The 27,143-nt window shown below is 41.6% G+C and overlaps 1 protein-coding gene across 3 annotated transcripts in view; it reads left to right on the plus strand.

The window, feature by feature from the left end:
* ATP6V1H (ATPase H+ transporting V1 subunit H) overlaps positions 1–27,143 on the plus strand; it is a 59,843-nt gene that overhangs the window by 28,784 nt on the left and 3,916 nt on the right. For all 3 annotated transcript variants that reach the window (XM_047783924.1, XM_047783926.1, XM_047783925.1), the window contains 4 exons: positions 6,624–6,802; positions 10,287–10,412; positions 17,704–17,805; positions 23,596–23,709. In XM_047783924.1, the coding sequence (XP_047639880.1) occupies positions 6,624–6,802; positions 10,287–10,412; positions 17,704–17,805; positions 23,596–23,709 (521 nt within the window). The remainder of the gene's footprint in view (positions 1–6,623; positions 6,803–10,286; positions 10,413–17,703; positions 17,806–23,595; positions 23,710–27,143) is intronic.

Raw genomic sequence — 27,143 nt, forward strand, 5'->3', positions numbered from 1 at the left:
TGTTGATGTCAGAGAGTGTTTTGCCTATGTTTTCTTCTAGGAGTTTGATGGTGTCCTGTCTTATATTTAAGTCTTTCAGCCATTTGGAGTTTATTTTTGTGCATGGTGTGAGGGTGTGTTCTAGTTTCATTGCTTTGCATGCAGCTGTCCAGGTTTCCCAGCAATGCTTGCTGAATAGACTTTCTTTTTCCCATTTGATGTTCTTGCCTCCCTTGTCAAAGATTAATTGACCATAGGTGTCAGGGTTTATTTCCGGGTTCTCTCTTCTGTTCCATTGGTCTGTCTGTCTGTTTTGATACCAGTACCACACTGTTTTGATGACTGTGGCTTTGTGGATGAGCATTTCTGTTGGATGAGTTCTTGAGACGAAGTTGGTGAGTCAGAGAACATACTTGTTTACAGTTTTGATAGATAGTATCAAATCACCTTTCAAAATGTGCAAACATACACTTCCATTAATTATGTTGGGAGTGCATATTTTTCCATTCTTTCTCTTGCATTTTATATTATCTCTTCATTGTTACAGAAAATTACGTGAAGATGAACTCATTATTGAGAATTTTTGTTAATAATGAATGAAGCTGAGCATCTTTTAATATTTTATCATCCATTTATATACCTTGCATACATTGCTTATTCATAGCATTTGTCACCTTTTAAATTTTGATATTTGACATGAAGGAATTCTTCTTGATGTTTGTAGTTAGTAATAATCATAACTAATGTTTATTGGAAGCTTATTCTATGTCAGGCACCGTCCTAATTGTTTTTAATGTGTTCTGCATTAAATATCCCAGGAACTCCAGGCAGTGGGTGTTAGGCCACAAGAGGTTAAGTAATTTGCCCAAAGAGCCAGGAAGTGGCAGAGGAGGAATTCAGACCAGGCCTGATGACTCATGTTCTAATAACCCCCATGCTGACCTGTCTTTGACGCTGAGAATGGAAATGTTGTAATTTATTGACTGATTTCCATGCCGTCACCCTTGATTCCGTCTTGCAATTAGATTATCCTGGGAAGATATCGTTTTTCCCTTTGTATGCCTTTCACTTCTGGGTAATAGAATGATCAACAGTTGCCAAAGTAATGAACTTGGAGGTGAAGAGGATTTTTTCTGCTTATATCTACCTGTCTTTGTCTGTTACATATTTTTTACATTAAAATGTCGATCTTTCCAAATATTGAAGATCATAAAAATTTATCAAAAAGTTATTTCTTTGGATAACTTGTTAATAATGCAACTTGTTTAAGATAAAATATGGGTGTGGGAGAGATGCTGCAGACGGCAGAGTCTTATTTCACTTGTTGTCTCAAAGACTGCATCTCTACACTTGATCTTTCTCCTTCAGCTTCTCTAGGCCTACCTGGATTTTTTGAAGTGTTATTTAGATAATATAGTAAGTGCTGTGAATTTTAGGGAGAAATGACAATGCTAATAATTTATAGTAATGACTTGAGGTTTAATCTAAAGCTCAGCATAAGCTGCTTTATTTTATTTTTTGGAAACTTAGGACATTTATTTTATCAAAACAATTAATTAATTTACTGTTGCAGTAAAGTTTATTTACAATATTACATTAGTTTCAGGTGAGCAACATATTGATGCAGTGTTTTTACAGGCTCCATTTAAAGGTACTGCAAGACAGTGGCTGTATCTCTCTGTGCCGTGCAGTAGACCGTTGTCACTCATCTGTTCTGGGCATAGTAGCTTCTATCTGTTAGTCCCTCCCCTCTTGCTGCCCTGCCTCCACCAGCATAAGCTGCTTTGAATATAATGTATGTGGAGCTGTTCTAACTGAACATCCCCAGACCCTGCTGAGCATGTTGTCTCTGCCACGAACTCCCATGGGTTTTCATTTTAGATCATTGTTATGTCAAATACAGGCAGGTATCCCTAATATCATGTATAACAGATGACAGGAGGTAGCTGATACTGGTTGGATCCTACCTTCAAGCTCTTCCTTTGCTCTCTCTCCCCCTTTCCTGTCCTATCCTATCCTTTCTTCTTCCTGCTCCTGTTCTTCCCCCAGCCCCCATTTCATGGGTTATCTGATCACCTCTCAATGCGTGGGACGTTTACCAAAGACCAGTTATGTGACAGGCAGTGTGTTTTTAGTCACTGAGGGTATGGAAGGACGAATATGACAGAATTCTCTTTCTCAGAAGCTTGTATTTTGTTTGAATCTTTGTCTTTGAGGGAGTGACTCCATGATGTCACCATGAAGAATGTTTACAATATACAAAGTTTAAAAAGTCACAAGATATGTAGAGCCATACTGAGATTCTTAGTTTTCCTTTGACCTGATTTGGGAGCTCTGCAGATTGATATCTGCTTTTTATGGAAGATGGAGAAGTGCAAAGTGGATAGGGCTCGGGTGAATCTTGGACCTGGGTGGCTTGAACTCTCAGCCAGTTTCTCCATCTGTGAAAGGTGGTTTTTGAGACTTCACTCACTTCAGGATTGGGTAAGGATTCCTCCAGGTGCCTGACAAAGCGTCCCGCAGTAGTGAATACATAATCCATTTATTTTGTAAAAGCACATCACACAGTACAGACCTTTGCCTCTTTACCCATCACTGCTGTAAACTGTATCCTTGTCGGTTAAGCCAGCAGAGGTCGAGGGCTGTTCTGTTTGATTTAGAAGAGACGCCATGAACATTTTACTGATGTTCTTCAAGGTTTAAAAGTCTTGTCTAAACTTTATTTGCAGTTTCAAATTTTTACCTACAAGGCATGGAACTTATTTCTAGACTTCTGTTGTCTAATTTGGATTTTGGATTATTCGAAATAGACCCCATCTGTTGACAGGTATATTTGTTTTTTGGACTCCTCTTGTGCTAAGTTGGGACAGTATAATCATTACATGAATAATATCAGGAGAATATCTCTAGACATCCACAACTTTGATGTCCACAGTTGAGTTACAAGTCGAGCCATGAGTAAGGAATGATAAAGCCATTTGGTTTAGACCAATCAGTAGATGAAAAAATAATGTGTCCTCTTCCTCCTTTATCATTCTCAAATTCCGGTAACCTTTCATAAAGATTTCACCAATGAGGTTGTTTGAGGATCATCTAGTTATGCATTTTTTTCCACATCTTGAAACTTAGAAGGAAATTTTTGTGCTGAAGGCTTTAGGAAGCTTGCTGAGCTGCTGTGAGCTGAAGAAATCTAGCAGCTGTTAATTCTTTTCTTTCCATTTGGCTGGGGAATTTTATTTTTGAAAATGTCAGTCTCACTTATTCATAGCAGGTGCTGGACCCCAGGTCTCCATAAATGTTATTCCGTTGGCTAACTTGATGTGTCAGTCTTCAGTTTCTAAAATAAATTAGGGTGTTAGGAGGCTGTGACTGAGAAAGACATTCAAGACCATATTTGTTGTCTAGAGTCTTACATTTGTTGTGACTTTTATTTCTCTTTTTGGCTCTGCTTAGTCAGGAGCCCACATAATATGTCAGATAATAAGATAAATTATATTTTACAGCTGCATGGTTTTCGGCAGAAAGGCTTAGGAAGAAATAACCACCAAATTGAATTTGGCTTTACATTAGCTGTGCTAACCGTGATGTTTAGATCACACCCGCACACATTTGCACACACAGACACAGATGTGTACAGACCTGCATCTTCCTCTGCAGGCAGTTCAGTCATAACCCTGTGACAGAGGCCGACTCTGGTTTGGGTGTGTGGGGACTATTTTGCCCTCTGCTGTGACATAGAAGTCTTGCCATGGAGGAGTTTTACTTCTACGTCTGTCCCTCAATCCTTGTTTCAGGAATTTCTTTTCTTGCTCATTAGATCCTAGGTTTAGATGAGGTCAGGTAAGACGGAGACATTTTTAATCTCTGGGCGCATCCTGTGACACAGTGCCACTCCCACTGTGGTCTGCGTGTCAGGGCAACGCTGTCAGCTACAGGCTAGCAGCCTGCGATGGACAAGTGAGGGTTAACATTTAGCAACTTACAGTAACTTGACATGTCTGTCAAATTTAATAACATAAAATTTGAGCCTATGTTTTTCATGTTGTTTAAATAAAATTCTTTTTTATTGTCTTGTATTAAAAGTATGTGTTCATGACTAATTGGAAATTAAAAATCTGACGGAACTGGTCTTCACCTCAGACGGTTGGAGAAGCACTGCTTCACCATGCATTTCACGGCGGTCATGGTGGAGGAAGGATCTGAATTGTCGCTTTGGTCCACCTCGTGCTCAGGAAGTCAGGACCGCTTTGCACCGTTACTTGGACAAAGGCCAGAGTGATATTTGTGCTTTTCATTTCGTAAAGGTGAAGATGCCACTGAGGCTTAGTATCTTTAAAGAGTATGCTGCTGCCACATTATCTAGATTTGCTTCTGGCAAATTCATTTTCTCAAGGATTTTTCATAACCTTTTTATTTTTTATAATGAGAAAGAGAGATGATGTTTTGTGGGAAAAATACATGGGTCTTATCAATTGAGTTGACGCAGGGTTGAAGGAAAGGGGAGAGTCAGGTATGACTGGGTTTGGAAGTGCTGTTCCCTTAGAAAGTTGAGAGGAGAGGTGATTTCACAACACCATCAGGCTCTTCTTGACTCGTTCTATTGACTCGGTTGAGGTTTTAGTTGGAACCATTAGTTATGATAGCATCTTAAATATGAAGTGTCACTCTCCATTCGACAGATATGTAGTGAAAATAAAAATAACAAAGGACCATATGAGAGGAAGAGAGTTGATATCTTTGATAAACTAGAGGAGTTACAGTAAGAAAAGTAACTGGAAAAGGTAACAGAGAAAAACTGAGTAAAATTTTAAGGAAAATCTCACAAAGAGGGGTGAAGGAAGGAGTTTCATCAAGGGAGATGTCAGAATTCAGGGCTCACATAGTTTAAGGTCTTTAATGGAATTCCATTATGGTCAGAGAACATGTACTGTACAGTTCCAATTCTTTGAGATTAGAGATTTGTTTTATGTTCATCTTATGGTCCCACATGGTGACACTGTACCATGTGTATTTGAAAGGAATGTGAGTGTTGGAGGTTTGTTTCATTTTATATAAATGTTGGCTAAGTCAGGGACAGTTTCAGGTCTTAAGATTAAGTGTCTAATCCATTTTGATAGTTTTGATAGTTTTTGTGATTGGTATAAGATAGGGATCCACTTTCATTTTTCTGCATGTGGTTATCCAGTGTCCCTAATGGCGTTATTGAAGAGACTGTCCTTTCCCCACTGGGGATTTTTGGCTCCCTTGTCAAATACTAGGTGACCATGTATGTATGGGCTTATTTCTGGGCTCTCAGTTCTTTTACATTGGTCTTTGTGTCTGTTTTATGCCATTACCAAGCTGTTTTGATCACTGTAGCTTTGTACTTCAGTTTGAAACCAGGAAGTGTGATGTCTCCAGCTGTGTTCTTCTTTCTCAAGATTGCTTTGGATATTTGGGCTCTTTTGTATTTCTGTGCAAACGTTAGGATTGCTTTTTTATTTCTGTGAAAAATGTCACTGGAATTTCAGTAGAGATTGATCTCACTAATTTCCATATGCTAAGTGTCTTTATGCATTTATTTAGTGGAATTATAAGAAATATAATTTCTTGCAAAAGTAAAGAAATGACTTGGAATTCTTATTCTAAATATTCCGGGATTTGTTGAGGTGGGGGCATTGACGGGCCTTTCTCACCAGCTTCGTGAGGGTGGCTTTCTTGAGACCTTCATTGTTCCTGTTCTGGACCCGAGTGTGAGCATTCTGAGCACTGCTCATAAATACTGGTTAATTGAGTGAACAGTTTATCTTTAGAAATACTTAGATTCTTTGGCTCTTTTTTTTTTTTTGTCTTTTTAGGGCTGCACCCACGGCATATGGAGGTTCCCAGGCTAGGGGTCCAGTCAGAGCTACAGCTGCTGGCCTATGCCACGGCCACAGCAACGTAGGGTCTGAGCTGCATCTGCGACCTACACCACAGCTTACAGCAACACTGGTTCCTTAACTCACATAGTGAGGCCAGGGATCGAACCCACATCCTCATGGATACTAGTCGACTTTGTTTCTGCTGTGCCACAACAGGCACTCCCTCTTTTGCTCTTTTTATAAGTACTGTTAAAAACAGAAATCACAGAAGAAAACTAAGGACTTTGCTCGAATGTCACACAACTTTTCTGATAATTGGGTTTTTTATTTTTACTTACTTTTTCCTGATAATTTTTGAAGCAAAAGAGTTTTTTACATTGCTCTCTCTCCTTTGTGCACTTTTAGGTTGCTTGGACGGGAAAAGGGTCACTGAGTAGGAATTAGAGATTTGCAGAAACAGCCTTTCATAGCATCCTAAGCGCCCTCTCTGGCCAGCTAGAGGGGCATTCATGTGGTGTGCTCAGGAGCAGGGCTGTGAGAGGGATTGTGGTTGTAAGTGTGCTCAGTGTTTTGAGGCTTGTCTGGCTCAGTAAAATGCCTAGTGGACTAGTAAGCAAGGAATCAGCAGGCTGCTTCTGATATGGGGCCGATGCTCGGGAAGAAGTAAGGATTTGCGATACAGGCCTCCACTTACAGATGGTAGTTAACCCGGGACTAGGAGGGGAGAGGGAGTGAAGGCAGGTGCCGAGAACATCACAGAACAAGTTACCTCATTCCTCATCGTGTCTTTGTCTAACCCAGAACTTCTTAGAAAAATCAACTGAAAGAGAAACTCGCCAGGAGTATGCCTTGGCTCTGATTCAGTGCAAAGTCCTCAAACAGCTGGAGAACTTGGAGCAGCAGAAGTATGACGATGAAGATATCAGTGAGGATATAAAGTTTCTTTTGGAAAAACTTGGTGAGAGTGTCCAGGATCTTAGGTAAGGTGTTCTTTATAGTTCTCATAGACTGCGTACAGTGGGCCTTGTTTGCCTTGCCTCATGTTTTAAGGAAATCTAAATTTGTTACTAACTATACACTCAAAGGATTGTACTGAAACATTCTATCTTCTATTAACAATTAGGGGATATGGAAAAATTGGCTCATCACCATGGCAACAGTTGACTAGAGCTGTGTGGTGTTTCTCTTTTGGGGGGAGCCTCCCCACCCCCCGTTCAGTGTTGTCTGAAATCCGACCCCCTGTTCTACGTAGGTTATGGATGCCTTTGAGGGTCTCCCCCTATTTTAAAATATTTTTAGGCAGGAGTCATTAATCAGTGGAGGAGATCTGCTCATATTTGGAAAGAGTATTTTTTTTCTGCTTCTTTGAAGTTTCTGTTGGCTTTATTTATTTTTCATATTAAAAATTATGCAAATGACGTACATACAGTAAAGAAGACAATCCCTTTGGCAGTGCAGGAGTGACTCCAGGCTACCCTGTCTTCCCCACTCCTTCCTTGCACCCCCTTTCCCCCCCGGTTTCTTGTGTTTACTTCCCAAAAACTTCCCACCCCTCCGCACACACGTGCACACATGCACACACCCACCGACACACACACAGACACACACAAATGGGGCTCTACGTGTTCTCCCGGATCTTGTTCTCTTTTGGATGGATTGGGTTTGGGAGCCAGGCTCACTCTAGTGGGAATTGTTTGGCTATTTCCTCCACGTGTGGCCTTGGACAAGCTTCTTAATGTTTTAAAGGCTCAGTTTTCTAGGAGTTCCCATTGTAGCTCAGTGGTAATGAACCCAACTAGTATCCATTAGGATGTGGGTTTGATCCTTGGCTTTGCTCACTGGATTAAGGATCTGGCATTGCCTTGACCTGTGGTGTAGGTCGCAGACATGGCCCAGATCTGGCGTTGCTGTGGCTGTGGTGCAGGCCAGCAGCTGTAGCTCCGATTCAACCCCTAGCCTGGGAACTTCCATATGCTGCGGGTGCAGGCATAAAAAGAAAAAAGAAAAGTCTCACTACTTCCTTTTGGTGAAATAGTGATAAAAGTTCTAACCGTGTAGGGTTTGCTGTGAGGTGTCTGGCAAATGCCTTCAGTATAGCCTGTGTTCCAGAGATGTATTTATTATGTGATTCAGTGCAGTCCATAATCGCAAGGCCTAGAAGCTTTTTTAGAGATGGGAGATGTCACCCTTAGCTGTAGTTTGTATGAGTTTTGTGGAGGAAGGCAAATGAGTTTTGTCCTTTTCTATAATTTCAAATGTGAGTATGATGGTTATAATACAATAGGTCAGTAGTACACTTGCGCTTTATAGAGATTATTTTTTTTAATTTTTTTATCTTTTTGCCATTTCTTGGGCCGCTCCCACGGCATGTGGAGGTTCCCAGGCTAGGGGTTGAATCGGAGCTGTAGCTGCCAGCCTACGCTAGAGCCACAGCAATGCGGGATCCGAGCCGCGTCTGCAACCTACACCACAGCTCAGGGCAACGCCGGATCGTTAACCCACTAAGCAAGGGCAGGGATCGAACCCGCAACCTCATGGTTCCTAGTCGGATTCGTTAACCACTGCGCCACGACGGGAACTCCCAGATTATGTTTTATGATGTTTATTTAAAAAAATTTATCATTAGTTCTTCTGTACTAATGACTTGAGACCCTTTTATTTATGTATTTATTTATTTATCGGTTGTACCCACAGCATGTGGAAGTTCCCTGTGGTTAAAAATATGCCCCTGTCACTGCTGTGACCAGGCCAGGGATTGAACCTGCACCACAGCAGTGACAATGGCATATTTTTAACCATAGGCCGCCAGGAAACTCCCAGGGCCTTTTTAAAAATAAATAGGATTAGCGATAACTTTCTAATTATTTAATCCATGTTAGCCAGTTGTTATTACTTACCGATTTTTTCATGTTTTGAATTTGGTAATTTGAAAAATATTACTATTTATATAAAACTAATAAGGTGCTAGGTGCAGTTGAAATAGATTTGTCTCTATTAGGATATTCATGTTGAACAATATTAGTTAACTTATGCTGACTAGCCTTACATTGAAGTAAATCACTACTTTAACAGGATACTCTGATCAACTTAGCCAGTGAATCCTTGTTATACTGAATGACCAATCAATATTTAAATGGCGACTTCTTTTTAAAAATTTTACTTGGAAGAAAGTAGAAGCCTGTCACTATGTTTGTCCACTGGCTAACCACATTAGAACACTTTTGTATTATGAAGCTTTGCGTAATTGTTATTTGATATATAGCAAATAATTTTTTTTGTCTTTTTGTCTTTTTTTTTTTGTTGTTGTTGTTGTTGTAGTTGTTGTTGCTATTTCTTGGGCCGCTCCCGTGGCATATGGAGGTTCCCAGGCTAGGGGTTGAATTGGAGCTGTAGCCACCGGCCTACGCCAGAGCCACAGCAACTCGGGATCCGAGCTGCGTCTGCGACCTACACCACAGCTCACAGCAACGCCGGATCATTAACCCATTGAGCAAGGGCAGGGACCAAACCGGCAACCTCATGGTTCCTAGTCGGACTCGTTAACCACTGCGCCACGATGGGAACTCCGCAAATAATTTTTTTGTTGTTGTTGTCTTTTTGCCTTTTCTAGGGCCGCTCCTGCGGCATATGGAGGTTCCCAGGCTAAGGGTCTAATCGGAGGTGTAACCGGCCTACATCACAGCCACAGCAGCACAGGATCTGAGCCGCATCTGTGACCTACACCACAGCTCACAGCAACGCCAGATCCTTAACCCACTGAGCAAGGCCAGGGATCGAACCTGCGACCTCATGGTTCCTTGGTTCCTAGTCGGATTCGTTAACCACTGCGCCACGACGGGAACTCCAATAGTGAATAATTTTTGAATTGAAGTACATTGTAGTTTGTTACAGGTACAGAGGTTTTTGTTTTTAATTTATTCATAATGAATTCAAATAATGAATTACCCCAACATTGTTGGTAATCATATTTAAAAATATTGTACTGATATATGTGTTTTTATTTTTGTAGTGTGGTATCATAGTTTATGATTTTTATATTATAATAGAAATACTGTTCTATTTTGTGTTAAAGAAATATACTTTGACATAAGTTTACATTAATGTGTCTAGTGGTCTGGCAAATAACAATATTTTAAGTGGCATGGTAAAAACAATGCTATATTATTAGAATTTTAGTGATGCACATTTATGTATATATTAGTGTAAGGATTTTGAAAGCAGGTGCTCCTTTTAATGTCTCACGATGAACATTCAGATTTGACAGGACCTTATTATCCTAAATAAACTTCACCTGATTTATTGAAGATTACTTAAGCTGTTTACACTGTTTAGAGGTAATTTGTGAACGTACAAAGGATCATCAGTCTTTGCAGTTAAACCATCAGTTAAGATGTTTTGTTTTTTAAAATTTTGGGCTATCTCTTGGATTCTTATAAACTTTGAATTTTTTAAACATTTTTATAGCTCATTTGATGAGTATAGTTCAGAACTTAAATCTGGAAGATTGGAATGGAGTCCTGTGCACAAATCTGAGAAGTTTTGGAGAGAGAATGCTGTGAGGCTGAATGAGAAAAACTATGAGCTCTTGAAGTAAGTTTTAAATTCCAGTTTACACTGTATAAACCCATTGTCAGCACACTCAAGAACACGTTTTTGTCACTCTTAAAAATTTTAGATTTTCCATGGTTTCAATTTGTATTTTCTCCTCTTTTTTTTTAGGGCTGCACCTGCAGTATGGAGGTCCCCAGGCTAGGGGTCCAATCGGAGCTGTAGCTGCTGGCCTACACCACAGCCATAGCAATGTGGGATCCGAGCCACTCGTGTGGCCCACACCACAGCTCACTGCAATGCCAGATCCTTAACCCACTGAGCAAGGCCAGGGATCGAAACTGCATCCTCATGGATGCTAGTTGGGTTCATTAACCACTGAGCCACAACAGGAACTCCTCAATTTGTATTTTCTTGCTTACTAATGTCGTTGAATATCTTTCATATGCTTATTGGCCATTTTGGTTTTTTTCTGGGAGAAGTGCTTGTTCAAGTTTTTTTTTCTTCCCATTTTATAGGAGTTCTATATGTATTCTATATATTGGAGTTCTATATGTATATATAGGCATATATATGTGTGTATGTATATATGTATATATACACACGTATATATAGTTCTATATGTATATGTAGGAGCTGTATATGTATTCTTTTTGTCATATATATTCATCACAACTATTCTTCTGTGTCACACGCTGTTTTACTCTTTAATTTTAATGTGGCTCAGTTTACCCGTCTTCTACTTTATAGCTGGTGCTTTCTTGTGTCTGGTTAAGAAGTTTTTGCTTGCCCAAGATCATGAAGATAGGCTTCTCTCTTACCCGATAGAAGCTTTATTGTTTAACATCCCACATCTAGATTTCCACTCTGTGTAGAAATGGTTTTAGGGTAAGGTAACAAGTAGGTCAGGATTTTTTTTTTTCATTACATAGATATCGAATTGAACTAACACCATATATTGAAAATGACATTTCCCCCCACTCCTTTGCAGGGCTTCCTTTGTTATGTAGGATGACCTAAAATGTGCAAGTGTCTTTCTTTCTTTTTTAGTAGAGATATGTCACATTCCGCATAATTTACTCACTTAAAATTTACAATCAGTGGGTTTTAGTACATTCACAAAGGTTTGTAACCATCAACACAGACATTGTAGGGCCTTTCCATCACTTCACAAGGAAACCACTTGGCCGTCACTTCTCTGTCCACCCATCTGCCCATCCCTAAGCAACTTGTCTCAATGGATTTGCTTACGAGGATAATTTCTTATGAGTGGAATTGTATAATATTTGTCCTTTTGTGACTGGCTTCTTTCATTTACCATAGTGAGTTCAAGGTTCATTCATGTCGCAGCATTTATTAGTATTGTTCCTTTTTTAAGTCATGTATTATTTTATTATATGGATATATTACACTTCATCTGCTCATTAGTTGATGGGCATTTGGGTTATTATGGAAAATGCTGGTAATAAGCATTTGTGTCTAAAGTCTTGTGTGGACATATGTTTCTCTTGCTGGGGTAGATAATATCTAGGAGTAGAATTGCTGAGTCCCATGGTAACTGTGTTTAACCATTTGAGAAACTACTAGGCTTTTCCAAAGTGGCTGCACAATTTTATATTCCCTCCAGCTGTGTAAGAGGGTTCTAATTTCTCCACATCTGTGTCAGCACTGTCTGACTTGTTCATTCTAGCCATCTTTGTGAGTGTGAAGTGATGTAGCTTTGTGGTTTTGCTTTGTATTTCCTTGATGGCTGATGAGTCAGGCACCTTTGCATGTGCTTATTGGCCGCTTTATATCTTTGGAGAAATGTCTATGCAGATTCTTAGTTCATTTTTTAAGTGAGTTGTCTTTTTATTGTTTAGTGAAAGAATTCTTTATATATTTTGGATATAAGTCCCTGATCAGATAATATGATTTGCAAATATTATCTCCCAGGTTATCTTCTCACTTTTTTTTGTCTTTTGTCTTTTTGTTGTTGTTGTTGCTATTTCTTGGGCCGCTCCCTCGGAATATGGAGGTTCCCAGGCTAGGGGTTGAATCGGAGCTGTAGCCACTGGCCTACGCCAGAGCCACAGCAACGGGGGATCCGAGCCGCATCTGCAACCTACACCACAGCTCAGGGCAACGCCGGATCGTTAACCCACTGAGCAAGGGCAGGGACCGAACCCGCAACCTCGTGGCTCCTAGTCGGATTCGTTAACCACTGCGCCACGACGGGAACTCCCTCTTCTCACTTTTTTGATCAGTCCTCTGAAGCACAAACATTTAAAAATTTTGAGGAAGTCGAATTTATTTTTTCTTTGGTTCCCTTTGCTTTTGGTGTCATTCCTAAGAATCCATGGCAAAATCCAAGGTTATGAAGATGTATTCCTGTGTGTTCCCTAAAGTTTTTTTTTGTAGCTTTAGCACCTCCTTTTAGGTTTGATCCATTGTGAGTTCGTTTCTGATGTGAGGTAAGGGTCACCGTTCATTCTTCGGCATGGGTCATGCAGTGTCCCAGTAGACTTCAGCGTTTGTTGAAAAGACTATTCTCTACTCATTAAGAGCGCTTGTATTCTTTTTTTTTTTTTTTTTAATGGCCACACACATTAATGGCATCTGGAAGCTCCTGGGCCAGAGATTGAATCCAAAGTGCTGCTGTGGCAATGTGGATCCTTTAACGTGCCAGGGAGATTTGAACCTGCACCTCCACGGCCAAACTGCTGCAGTCAGGCTCTTAACACACTGTGCCACAGCCAGAACTCCTTGGTATTCTTAATGAAAGCCATTTGACTCTAGACACATGGGCTTATTTCTGGCCTCTCAATCCTGTTCTGTTGATCTGTATGATTGTCCTGACCCCAGGACCACACAACCTTGACGACTCTGACTTCAGAGTGTGTTTTGAACTCCGAATGTGTGAGTCTTCCGCTTTCTTTTTTCTTTTGGGTGAGGTGTACCTTAGTCTCTGGTTGATGGATATTTAATACTGTGGCCAGATGTTGCTGTTATAAGCGACACGAGAATATATATCAATATCTTACTGTAACTAAAATTGGTAGACTTTAATTTTTAGAATAATTTCAGGTTTACAGAAAAATTGAAGCAAAAGCACAGAGAGTACTGATAAATCCTCCTGTGCCTTCCCCCACCAGCATAATTTCCCCTATTTTTAGCATTTTGCCTAAGTGTGGTATGTTTATGAACCAATATTTATGTATTGTTTAAACTAAACTCCATAGTTTTTATTAGGGTTCACAGCGTTGTGTGGTACAGTTCCTTCTCTTTTATGGTATCATGCAGAATAGTTTCACTGCTCTAACAAGTCCTTGTGCTCTACCTGTGGTTCTCCCATCCTCTCTCTCCCTGCACCTAGTTCTGCATCTCTGTGTTGTCCTTCTCTCTAGCTTCTGGGGCAGTGGTTTGCCCTGGGACCTTATTCTCTTTTGGATCTAAGAAGAGGTGTTGATTTTCAATTTGTTCAGTAGTTTCTTCTTGTGATAACTTCCAAGCTCTTTACATGTTGAACTGGAAACTGGAAGTCTGTTTTTTCTTTTTCAAGATGGTTTTGGCTATTCTGGATCCCTTGTCATTTCATATGAATTTTAGAATCACTTTATTAAATTCTACAAAGAAGCCAGTTGGAATTCCATTAGGGATATTGTCGAAGCTGTAAATCAGTTTGGGGAGTATTGCATCTTAACAACGTTTATTGTTCAGATGCATGAACATGGGATACTTTACCCTTTATTAGATCATATTTAATTTCTTTGAAACAGTGTTTTGTAGTTTTCAGAGTGTAAGTTTTACATTTTTTGCCAAATTTATTAAAAAGTAGTTTCTTTTCATACGGTTATAAATGGAATTGTTTTCTTAGTTTTCAGTTGTTTGTTATAAGTTTATAGAAATACCTTCGGTTTTTGTATATTGCTCCTATATTCTGTAGTTATTCTGAACTATTTTTATTAGTTCTGATAGGTTTTTTTGTTTTTTTGTGTGTGTGAATTTTCCATTTTCTATATACAAGATCATGTTATCTGAGTAGAGATAGTTTTACTTCTGATTTTCCAGTCTGGATACCATTTTTTTCCCTTTTTGCCTAATTTCCATGCCTAGAATCTCTGTTGTAGAAATGTCCTCCTGAATTCTTTATTCTGCTCCATCTTTTATTTGTCTTTTTTTTCTACTATACAGCATGGTGACCCAGTTACACATACATGTGTACATTTTTTTTTCTCACATTATCATGCTCCATCATAAGTGTCTAAACATAGTTCCCAGTGCTATACTGCAGAATCTCATTGCTACACAGCAGGATCTCATTGCTAATCCATTCCAAAGACAGTAGTTTGCATCTATTAACCCCAAGCTCCCAATCCATCCCACTCCCTCCCCCTTGGCAACGACAAGTCTATTCTCCAAGTCCATGAATTTCTTTTCTGTGGAAAGTTCCTTTTTTGCCATATGTTAGATTCCAGATATGTGATATCATATGGTATTTGTCTTTCTCTCTCTGACTTACTTCACTCAGTATGAGAATCTCTAGTTCCATCTGTGTTGCTGCAAATGGCATTATTTGTTCTTTTTTATGGCTGAGTAGTATTTCATTGTGTATATATACCTCATCTTCCTAATCCAGTCATCTGTCGATGGACATTTGGGTTGTTTCCATGTGCCATTAAAATTTTTTTGTTTTCTCTTTCAGCTGCAATAGAACTTTTCTTTGGGATCTTTTTTTAGGGTCACACCTGCAGCATATGGAGGGTCCCAGGCTAGGGGTCAAATCTAAGCCACAGCCACTGGCCTACACCACAGCCACTGTATTGCAAGATTAAGCTTTGTCTGTGACCTACGCCACAGCTTTCAGCAACGATGGATCCTTAACCCACTGAGTGAGGTCAGGGATTGAACCCACATCCTCATGGATACTAGTCATGTTCTTAACCCACTGAGCCGCAATGGGAACTCCAATAGAACTTTTTTTTTAATGATAGAAATAATGTTCTTCAGTACTGTAGTCAGTGGCTGAAATGTTTCTTGCTGATGTGACCGAGAGACTAAATTTTAACTTAATTTCAGTCAACCTAACTTTAAATAGCAATGTGGGTAGTGGCTGTCATATTGGACAGCACAGTTTGAGTCTGGTTGTAGAAATACTGGTAAGAGACAGTTCCGTGTTACAGATCAGGTTGCTGCTCAGCCTCACCTTCACCTTCAGCTTGCTATTTTTCTTAAGTCATTTAGTGTTTGTTCCTTTGTTATTTTGTTACCATTGTTTAATTTGACACATTGTTTTTTCTTACAGGTTTATGTTTTAAAAAGAAAAACCCTTTTACTGTCCTTTATTTATTCATTTATTTTGTCTTTTCTACAGCCGTGTCATATGGAGGTTCCCAGGCTAGGGGTCTCATCAGAGCTGTAGCTGCTGGCCTACACCACAGCCACAGCAATGTGGGATCTGAGCTGTGTCTGCAACCTACACCACAGCCCATGGCAACACTGGATCCCCAACCCACTGAGCAAGGCCAGGGATTGAACCTGCAGCCCCATGGTTCCCATTCGGATTTGTTAACCACTGAGCCACGACAGGAATTCTCTTTTACTGTCCTTTAAATAAGATACTTCTAGAAGGAGAAGAGGAGGAATATATGTGTTCAACAGTCATTTTTACAGAGATCTATTTCTGTTGCTTCGACTTTATTTTACAAAAATTTACTGGTAGGACTGATGGAGAATAAGTAAGAGGGAAAGAGTGGCTTATCTTTTCAGCATTGTTTTCCACTCTGCGTTTTTAACAACAAAATGAGGTAAAACAATGTTTTTTGAAAAATCTAGTTTTTGGAACACTTGAATACGATGGAGGGAGCTTTTACAAGTTATTGCCAAGGACTTACGTATATTTTTATTAAGATTCTGACATTAGGTTTCAATGTTTGTGGCTCCTTCTCGTTACTCCCTTGACCTCTCTATGGCCCCTGTGATTTTTTTGGAATAACCAGAAACAATGGCCTGTGGTACTTTAGTTTATGCTTATGTGAGAAGAAATTTGAAGTCATTGTTTTTAGTTTTAGTCCTATTAATTATCTGCATGGGGATTTTTGGAAGGGGCTGCTAGTGCTGCCCTTTAAACCAGCTGACAAAATAGATACAAATAGAACCTTTTTTTTTTTTCTCTCTTTTATTCTGCTATTAAACAAGCATAGCGCATACTGGCTTTTTATCTCTGCACTTCTGTCAGGCTCTGACCTGTTTTCCAGGTAATTCCAAACTTAGCCATTATGTGATATTAGTTCATTTTTCCCTCTACCACATTTGAGTATCACAGTATTCAGAAAATAGGTGTAGTTATTTCCTACTGAAATGATTCCTTATCAGCACTCATTGCTGTTTATAGAGTTTAGCTTGTTGATGGGCTGTAGTGGTGCTAGAAAAGGCAGGGAAAGCTTGAGCATAAATGTGCTCCAGAAACTAAGGTAGGAAGCTTCCACACACACACCTACAGACATTGAACGAAGTGCAGTTTTGTCACATTAAGCATTTGCTTTAATGCAATGAGCAAAACAAAGCTAGTTGTGATTCAAGTTGCTTTCTAGTAAAGATTGTAAGAATAGATAGATTTTGTAATGACTAGTTTGGATGTAAACAGACAACTAAATGTAATTCTGTAAGGTATTCATGTGACCCTGTGAAGCCAGGGGCGGTTTCTGGCCTGTTAGAGGGCAGTTTTTCATGTTCGTCTTCTGCCTAGCCAGTTAAAAACACCACTCATCCCGCGTGGGTATCACAGTTATGCTGTTTGTAGAATGAGTTGAGTTTTCTATCCATGTCTGTGCCCCGAGCAGCTTCAATAACATCGTTTTCTCTTCCTTGAAAGGTATCCACCTGCCCTTGGGAGGGGCCATCCTTTCGCAGCTGACAGGGCTTCCCTCCCAAGGACGCGCTGGAGGGATGGGGGCACTTGGCTCCATCTCGGCCACAGTGAGGGGGCTTTGTTACTGCCACTCACAAGAGGGCTGCGGCGGATCCACAGGGAGTCGTTAAAACACATGAAAATCACATTCGCTCACCTTCTGGTTGTCTTTCTTGGGAGCACAGTCGACGGAGCCCCTGCTGTTGTGGGAATCAACGTGGGAATCTGAAAGTGACCTGTTAGGGATGCACCGTGGTTTGAAAACTGCTAACTTAACGCGCGATAAATTCTGTGTAGTGTATGGTGTGTCGTAGTGCAACCTGCAGAAAGTACAGTTCTATTCGTAAATGTCTGTTTTCAGGAAGATATTGGCATCGTACCTTGGTCTGCCGTGCTCTCCAGAGGAATCAGAAATCAATCTCTCTTCGTTTAAATTTATTTCAGAATTTTGACAAAACTCCTGGAGGTGTCGGATGACCCACAAGTCTTAGCTGTCGCTGCTCACGATGTTGGCGAGTATGTGCGACATTACCCCCGAGGCAAGCGGTAAGCAGGCAGGGTGGGTATTGCTCTCACCTGGGGTTTCTGGGTGTCCAGTGCAGCTCCGGACTGTGTATTTCTCTCAGGTAGAGGCTTTTAGCTGAGGAAGCGATGTGTGAGCGGAACCAGGGTGATTGTGATATTGGGAATTATGATAACTGATAAGCCTGATTAAATGGGTGGTGTAAAAATATAAGCACAGCTGTGCAGTAGCCAGTAGAGATCATGCTAGGATTTTCACCTTCAGCATTTTCTTTGGTTTGTATGATTTAATTCAAAAGCCATTTTGTTCGCACTGGTGATTTTCCAGTTATTATTTGTGGTTCCATTGTTACTGAAGTGGGCAGTTTCCAAGTGGAAAAGGAGCGGTGACAACTATAGGGGAAGTTCCAGTGGCCATATAGTGATGGGGTTGTGTGTTGTGGAAGAGGCGTGGGGCTCCCTGGAGGAAACAGGGAGGCTTTATAGGGAGCAGTGCCACCACGTAGCCCGAGTTGCTTAGATCCATTAACAGTGAACAGACAGGCTGACGGAGGGAGCAAGCACTACATGAGCCTGAGTGCTGGGGAAGGTTGTCTGGAAAAGCAGAAAAGCCTTGTTTGAGTTGTTGCTATTCCACTTGCTAACTGGTTTCCTAATCTCATAATTGGGATGATAACAGTATTGGGTACTTATTATTCATGTCATCATTTTATAGTCTATTCATCAAAGCTATTTTTAAGAAAGACGCAACAGTATTTATCTTATTTATCATGAAATCGTGTCCTGTAAACCCAGAACCTCTTAGAATGTGGGGACATGAGCAGGGCCACAGTCGTGGTTGCACACACAAACAGTCTACAGTGACTGCTTTGAGTTTCTTGTGCACAAATCTTGAACATTGTGGAGCCTCCTGCCTGTGCCTGCAGAGAGACGCTTCCTTACAGGCAAAGAAATTATTTTCTACCCCCATGTCTCTGGGTTGTGTTGCCTTTGATGGCTACCTTGTTTTTCGTGCCTGGCTTGTAGTAGCTGAGGCTGCCTTGTGTTGGTGGCTTTGCCCCGACTCCAGAATCACGGCTGTTTCATGTGGGGCAGAACTGGTCAGTGCTGGGGAGTGTCAGGTGGGGCACACATGCTGAGCTGTCAGGGGCAACACTTTTGTGTGGAGACCTGGGCTTGGAGAACAAAGATGCAGCCATGTGGGGTTCAGATACAATGGGGCATACATCCTCTTGAGTTCGGGGGGCTGTTCGTCTCGCATTCCTTCTGGGCTGGAATGATGACCGTGCACGTCTGTGGACCCCCGCGATGGGTAAGTGGGCCAAGTGCAGCCTGGTAACCTCCAGGCTTGGTGGGAGCATGGGGGGAGCGGGGGGGGCACTCCACACTTGGAGCTCTAGTTGAGGTCCAGTGAGAAGAAACTGGGGGCAAGTGGCGTATGGGAAACTCCCTGGGATCCTGGCTCCTGCTTCAGGGAGAGTAGAGATTTAGTTCAGGCACTGAATCATCGGTGGGTGAACTGTGGGCCGTTTTGCTTCTGCCCAGCAAACCCTGTTCCTGGTCTCCAGAAAACTCTGTGTGGGGTGCATTTCAGAAGGCAGCTGGAAGAGATACAGTTACCTAAGTCCGCGTGTGAAGAAGAGTGGAGTACCTCAGAAGAAGCTTCAGAAATAACTAGAAAATGAATTTTGTTATCTAACAAAAGTAACAAAAAATTGGATTCATGCCTCACTCCATAAAAGAAAGCATTTAAATATTCAACATCATTTCTTGCAGCATTGTTTATAATGGCAAAAAAATGGAAAATAACTGAAAACATGCAGTGTTAATGACATCAGTAGACACTGAGGTACATTCATATATAATGTTAATGGGAATTTTGGAAGATGACATGAGCAAATGCTTATTATAAGCTGAGCCCGGTACAACCTCAGGCATTAGATAGGCGCATACATGTACTGCATGAAACAGATCAATAGGAGTATTAACAGTGCCCCTTTCTGGTCTGTAGGATTAGAGACGATTTCTGGATTTTTCTCTGTAGATGCCTCATTTCCTTATCATAAGTGGGGGAGGGAGGCTCTTGTCCGGTGGGTGGGGTCCTTTGGGCCACTTCTGAGATCTCTTGTTGCTTCCCTATCCGAACGTGAGTGAAGAATTAATGTGTGCTTCCTGCACATCCGTGCACCACGCGTATGAGGGACATTGTGGAACAGGACACACTGATTCTGCAGCCATGGATGGTTAAGAAGAGCTTCAGCACCTGTAGAAACACCTCAGGCTTCGGGAACACACAGGGTCATAACACAACAGGAATTGGCCCCAGGGGTTCTATTCTAAAAATGAGGAAATGAAGTATTTAGAAAGTGAGGAGTCCCTGCCGTGCACAGTGGGTTAGGACTCTGACTGCGGCGGCTCTGGTTCCATCCGTGGCCCAGCACAGTGGGTTAAAGCGTCTGGCACTGCCGCAGACTTTGACATGAGGTAAACATTTTTATTTTCCTTTGTACAAAAGCCTAACCCAGCATATGCAAATAAAAAGTAGTAAATAGTTTTGATGGTGGCACAAATCTTCTATCAACCAAACTCAGTTCCCTTTTCTAAATTACAGTTATGGTGAAACATAACAAACATGAATACAGACAGCTTGAAAAACACAGCAAAGAATAAGGAAGAAAAAACAAGGCCCATAATACTGCACCTCTGAGATAAAATGACAGCTTATTTATTTTCAGTTTTTCCCCTCAATGCAGGTATATAGATTTTTCTTCCAAAACTGTGATCATATGATATCTCCTATGTATGGTTACCTGCTCATCTATAATTTTTTTTTAGAATATATAATTTCATGCTCCCTAGAGATAAATGTAATAACCCAGTTCCGTAAACCTCACTAGTGGGTATCTTGTGCGTCCCAGTTTCTCATTATTATGGAAACAGAACAGACACCTTGCAGACACTTGTGCTTGTTTTCTCTTTGCTGGTCCCCTGAAATAGGTTTAATGAGATGGAGTGTGCAGTGCTCTGAGGCTCTGAAAGCACTGAGTGCAGCCCAGCTCAGACCCCACTGCCCTCTCAGCTGCCCGGGTGCTGTTGTTTCTCTCTAACGTCTCACCAGGGAAAAGGCATCTGGCACTTTTAATTTGTGTTTTGATTGCTTACATGGTTTATTAGGAATGTTAGTTGCCATTTTTAAGATACACATTTTTTTTTTCTTTCTTGGCTGCATATGGAGTTCCTGGGCCAGGGATCAGATCCAAGCTGTAGTCACAACCTAAGCTGCAGCTGTGACAATGTGGGATCCTTAAGCTACTGTGCTGGGCCGGGGATGGAACCTGTGTCCCAGAGCTGCCAAGACATGGCCGATCCCGTCACACACAGTGGGACCTCTAAGACATCTTAAATGCTGACTATTTACATCATTATTTTGTTTATGGAGTTGTTATCATACTACGTTTCATGTGTAGTGAAATTCACTCATTCACTAGGCCTTAGTGTTTTATTGAGCACCTACTGTGTGCCCGGCACCATCCTGAGTGTTGCCCTGTGGAGCTGCATTCCAGCGAAAGTGTTTGTGGTTTCTTCCACTACTTTTATGCTTAGAAAGAACTTTCCCATTTAGAAATCCGATAAATATTCTCCTAAATTATCTTTTTGTTTTGCAAAATGTTAGTGACCTTCTTCCTAATTATAAGGGAAACAAAATTGACATGATTTTTGTATTTATTGAACTTACAGACTCTAGAGGGTATATTGCTACATAGCTGTGAAAGAGTCTACTAGGAATGGATTTACACATAAACTTGTAACTTTAGCCATAGGTGTGGAAACAGTGTATTACACTGTGATGTCATTTCGTTAGCCATGAATAGAATGCTAAATAGTAACATCTTTATCCAGCCGTTTAAGTAACTTTATTTTATATTCTAGTAAAGAACTACATTAAGAGATAAGAAAACCTTTAGGACAAGCAAAGATAGTGCCGTGTTTTTTAGGACATTTGAAGTTTACCCTAAAGATAAATCTCCCTGTTTTACCAGCTGGTACGTTGCTTGGATGTCCTCACAGTATTGAGTTTGTTAATCGTGTGTTAATATTCCAAGTCTTTAATGCCTAAAGCACTACTGACCCAACTGATCTTGAGATGCGGTTAGTGTGGTTTCCTCATTAGACAGTAGGTAATAAACAGAGTACTTAAATCTAAGTTAAACCGTCCAAATAGCCTGTCTTTTTTTGATGATGAGTTAATCTGCCAACTGGAAAGAATCTGTTCTCACCATTTTTTTTTCAAGTGTGTGTGATTTTGGACATCTTTATAATCCAAAAGTAATCAGTGGCTCAGTTGCATCTTAAGTCTAGAAGATGGGAAATGACTGTTTATTTTAGAGCCGTGAGTTTCAGTGTGTGGAGCTTGTCTGGCCTTCAGTGAGAACTGCTGGCATCTCTGGTGTGGAAGGAGGTAACCTGTATAGTTTGAAAATGGATGCTTAATAAATAAATATAATAGTAAATTATTAATAGCAAAACTTAAGAATTACCTTGGCTTTACTTTTGTGTTGGAGGTCAGTACCCATGGGGTCCAGTACGTAATCCAGGCAGAGCGTCCACGCTGTGGGGCTGGAGTTAGAGGCTCCCCAGCTCTTTGCACACATGCCCTCACCCTCACCGAGGAACAGAGACCCACTTTCCATTGGCCACACAAATAACCATTTGCACTTTGCTTTTGTGTCTGTGGTAGCTGAATTTTTCAGTGTGTTGGGGGCTTTGTTGGGGCATTGTTGGGGTGCAGTGTTAAGGGGTACAGTGCTGGAGGCAGCATGGGGGGCGTTGTTGAGGGGCCATGTTAGGGGACAGTGTTGGAGGTACAGTGATGGGGGGAGTGCTAGGGGGCAGTGTGTGTAGGGGGCAGTGACAGAAAGCAGTGACAGGCATCTGTCCTCTTGGCACTCTTGAAAACAGGTTTTTTTCCTCTGGTTCACTGCCTAGGAGGTCATGTGGCTATTCCATCAGTACAAGAAAGGGCATAGAGTTCCTGTCATGGCTCAGTGGTTAACAAATCCAACTAGGAACCATGAGGTTGCAGGTTCAATCCCTGGCCTCGCTCAGTGGGTTAAGGATCCAGCGTTGCCATGAGCTGTGGTGTAGGTCTCAGTTGCAGCTCGGATCCTGCGTTGCTGTGGCTCTGGCATAGGCCGGCGGCCACAGCTCCGATTAGACCCCTAGCCTGGGAACCTCCATATGCTGTGGGTGCAGCCCTAGAAAAGACAAAAAGACAAAAAAGACAAAAAAAAAAAGGGCAGGTATCTTAAAAACAGGTCTTTTCTGGGAAATTAACATGACTCCTGTTAGGTGATATTTAACCTTGTGTTTCCTGCTGTCTGCCTCTGAGCCCCATCTGTCTCACAGCCTGGCAACTGCTGGAGTTGATACTGATCTGATATTATTTCAGATGTTAGATGGTGTTCAGTCTACTGATTTGCAGCAAGCTGCAAATACTGGTAATAAAGACGTTAATACTCAACCACCTGGAGCACTGTGATCTAGATTACTGCAGCAGTCCAGGTGGATGACATTTCCTGGTTAGCAGATGACACTAACAGATTTATCGTTAGGAATTCTAGAGAAAGTCTATGAATACTTTAAATCTGTGATTTGGAGAAAGTGATATTAAAAAAAGGCAATTGAGTCGATTTCCTTTCTTGAGTGATAACTCGAATTAAAGGCCCTGGACACTTGGAGTTGGGGCTTTTGGTAGGAACAGCATGAGTTTGAAAGTGCCTGCAGGGTCTTCACCACGTGGCTTCTGTTCTGCAGGGTCATCGAGCAGCTGGGCGGGAAGCAGCTGGTGATGAACCACATGCACCACGAGGACCAGCAGGTGCGCTACAACGCCCTCCTGGCTGTGCAGAAGCTCATGGTGCACAACTGGTAGGTGCCCGCGCCCCTTGCACACCCTTGACCCCCGCAGGCCTCCTGTTCCCATTTAAAGGCTCTTATGGAAAGGCTCCCATGAGTGTTAGTTTTTAAAAGTCCTGGTTTTGATTAATACCTAGAAATAGATTTTAGCAGTTCAGAGCAGTGACATGATAATTTAGAAAAAACAGCTGCATAAATGTTCTGAAGAAATGTATATTCAAAGTACTAGTATCAAAAATAACTCCAGAAATAACCACAAGGACCAGTGTAACAGATGAATCTGTATTTTGAGAGTTGGATAGAATTCAGCTGGACTGTTGATTAGAGACGCTACAGTTTTGCAAGGTTTTAACTATTCAGCATCTGGTTAACGGGAATGGATTTTTACCATTTCACCCAAAAACACTAGAAGCTGACTGATCAATTAAGTTTCAGCTCTCAGGGAGTTCCCTGTTGGTGCAGGGGGTTAAGGATCCGGCACTGTCACTGCTGTGGCTTGAGTTTGATCCCTGGCCCTGGAACTTCTGCATGCCACGGGTGAGCCTCACCCCGCCCCGCTCCAAAAAGGATCTAGTTCTCACATTTCATTCATGAGAGCCTTTTGCTTTTGAAACAGTAACCAAAGTCAGATTTTTCTCTTGCTTTTTGTACTAACTTAAAACAAGAGAGGTTAAAGTGATTGCTTAGAAGTGATGGTGACCCATCTGTGTACACGCCTGGACAGCCCTGGATTCCCTGTGCAGAGGCGGTTTCAGCGGGGTTGGGGGGGGGGGTGTGTTCAGTGCTCTTCTGAACAGCTCAGATGCCTCCCTCCTCCCCACCCTCTGGAAGGACGCTCTGCTGTTGGACCATTTTTGCTAAGGCTCTTTGTCTGTAGCTGAAGGTAATGCTAGAGCAGTAGTTGGAGAGGAGAGAGTTTATGGTGCGTTGGAGAGCTTGCCTCTGAAGCGGCAGGCGGGCGTGGTACCCAGGATCCACTGTGGCAGCCTCTGGGCCTCTGTTAAATGTCACGGTCTTGCCTCCACGTACGCACTTTGCTCATAAATACTGACACTTGTGCATCCTTTCACCAGCTGCCCTCTGAGCACTTACGTTGTGCCCTGTTACGTTAGGTGTAGGACGACAGTTGTGACGGAAATGGGCCATGGGAAGTGGCCTCTCTGAGCAGGCCCCCAGCCAGGAACCCGTCCTGCAGCTCCAGCACCCGCTTTAGCGTTTCGGGTGGAGGGAATGAGGCGGGAAAGGCCCAGGAGGCTGGAGTGAGCTTGGCTTCTTTAAAAGCAGTGTCTGGAGACGTCCTTGGCTGTGATGGCTCAGGGGGAGCGGGGGTGTTACCAGCCCTTGGTGAGTCAAGGTCAGGGATGCTGCTGAACACCCCACAGTGCACAGATGGTCCCCACAACCAAGGGCCATTCTACCCGACGTGTCGGCAGTGCCAGGGTTGGAGGATAACATGAGGGCAGCGTGAGGAGATGGGCCAGGAGAGGTTGGTGGCCTCTGATCACTGAGGGTCTGATCACCGAGGGCTCTTCCTCTCACAAGAGGAGCTGAGAGTGTTGTGGGTTTACGGGGCTGGCCGGATTGGATTCATGATCTGAGAAGGTCTCGTAGGCGACTCCGGAGAATGGCTGCTCACGGTGCATGGGGCAGCAGGAGGACCATCTCCATAGCTTCTCCTGGTGGCCTCGAGGAAGGCACTCACGGCTCAGATGACAAAGGTTACAGTAGAGATGCCAGAAGCAGACAGACTTGGGGCAGATTTCATAGTGGTGCCCACAGCCTGTGATGGACCAAAGGCAGTTTTCCTGTGTTCCTGTTGTCGGTGCAAGAAGAACAGGGTCAGGCAGGGGGCCCTCGGGGTGTCTTCTCTCCCTCAGCAGAGGGGTCTTCAGGTCTGTCAGGAGCTAGCACCCCATGCCCCTCCCTCCTTGTTTCCCTTTACCCCTGAGCCGTGTTTTTCAGCAAAAATGAATTACTTAGTAATTTTATATCTCCTGGTTTGTTTCTGCCTCTTGCATGAAATTAGTTTATAGAATATGGGCATTTAATAGAGCTTGAAGCTGTTGCAATCAATGAGCTTCTATGTGACAGATGTTTTTGTAAAGTTTCTATTAAACGGTTTTATTTTCTTCTTTTGTTAAAAGTCGGGTTACTGAACTATAGTTTTTGTTTTGTTAATAGAAAACAGTTTCATCTTAATAGTGTAGCTTTTTTTTTTTTTTTTTAATGTGTATTTCTCATGTGAAGCAAAAAAAGCTGGCTATGGAATAGGAGGTTGACCTGGAATTTTCCCTTTGTCAGTGGAGAAAATTTTTTGGTTGAGAATTTCTGTTATTCAAATGATCATGCATTAAAGATGAAACATTTAAAATTTGAAAAATTTCCTTTGGATTTAGTCTCAGAGTAAATTGTTGGTGTATGATTACAAAAGGAAAAGTCAGTGGTGTCTGTATCGCCACAAAAGGGTTATTTGCTCTTTATCACTGACCAGCACGAGAGAAGATCTTTTCCTCCTCTGGTCTAATTATGTGCCAAGCTGTTTCAGCTTTAATATCTAATTATGATAAGCCCTCTTTAATGGAGAAGCGTGCTGTCATTCTTTTCCTGCCCTGTCTTTATAAAGGAATTTTTGTGTGAAGACAGGTTAGATTTCATATGTGACCTATATCTTTTTGTTGTGGCATATTCATTTCTGTGGCTGTTTGTGCCAGAGAATGAAAATTGTTCAAGTAGTAGCACTTTATTTCACCATCAGATTAGTGTGAGACCAACTAGAATGCCATTTGGCAAGTAAGTCTTCAGCAGAGTTATCCCCAAATGTAAAAGGATTTTAAATCAGTATATTTATATAGGTAACCAAGTCATCTTTAGTAAATCATGCTGGTAAACTTTGCCTTTCTTCTTCCTTAAAATAGAGGTTTTTTAACCTAAACTATGGTACTGGTTCCAAAAGATGTTTCACACCAGAGAAAACCTGCAAACACAGTTGACTTGGTTTCCTTTCAGCATTTTGTTTTGATTTAACTAAAATGAATTTTTAGAATCGGTCTATTTTATTACTACACAGTGAAACAAATCATTGAAAATCATTCAAATACAGCCCTGGGTGGAAGTAGAGTAACAGTCCGAGCAGCAGCAGCACCGTTTCCTGACAGTTTGCTCATCTTCTCTGTCGCCGTTTCGCTCCGAGGCCCTGCTCCAGATTGCCAGCACACTCTTGGTTTTCTTTTACTTTTCCACCACAAGTGATTTTTAGCTTTTTTGGTGTGGCATTAATCCCAAGGTTTCTGTTGATTAGACTAAATCATAATTTTGGATATAGTAAAGTTGCAGGGAATGGGTTTTAAGTTTAAAATTACATTTTAAGTGTAAATTGCATGCGTACAAAATCATGGACCGGATTGTCGGCAGGTCTTGATTTAGATTCTGCTCCAAGGACTTAAACA

The sequence above is a fragment of the Phacochoerus africanus genome, chromosome 6 (genome assembly GCF_016906955.1).
Source record: "Phacochoerus africanus isolate WHEZ1 chromosome 6, ROS_Pafr_v1, whole genome shotgun sequence".
Lineage (NCBI taxonomy): Eukaryota > Metazoa > Chordata > Mammalia > Artiodactyla > Suidae > Phacochoerus > Phacochoerus africanus.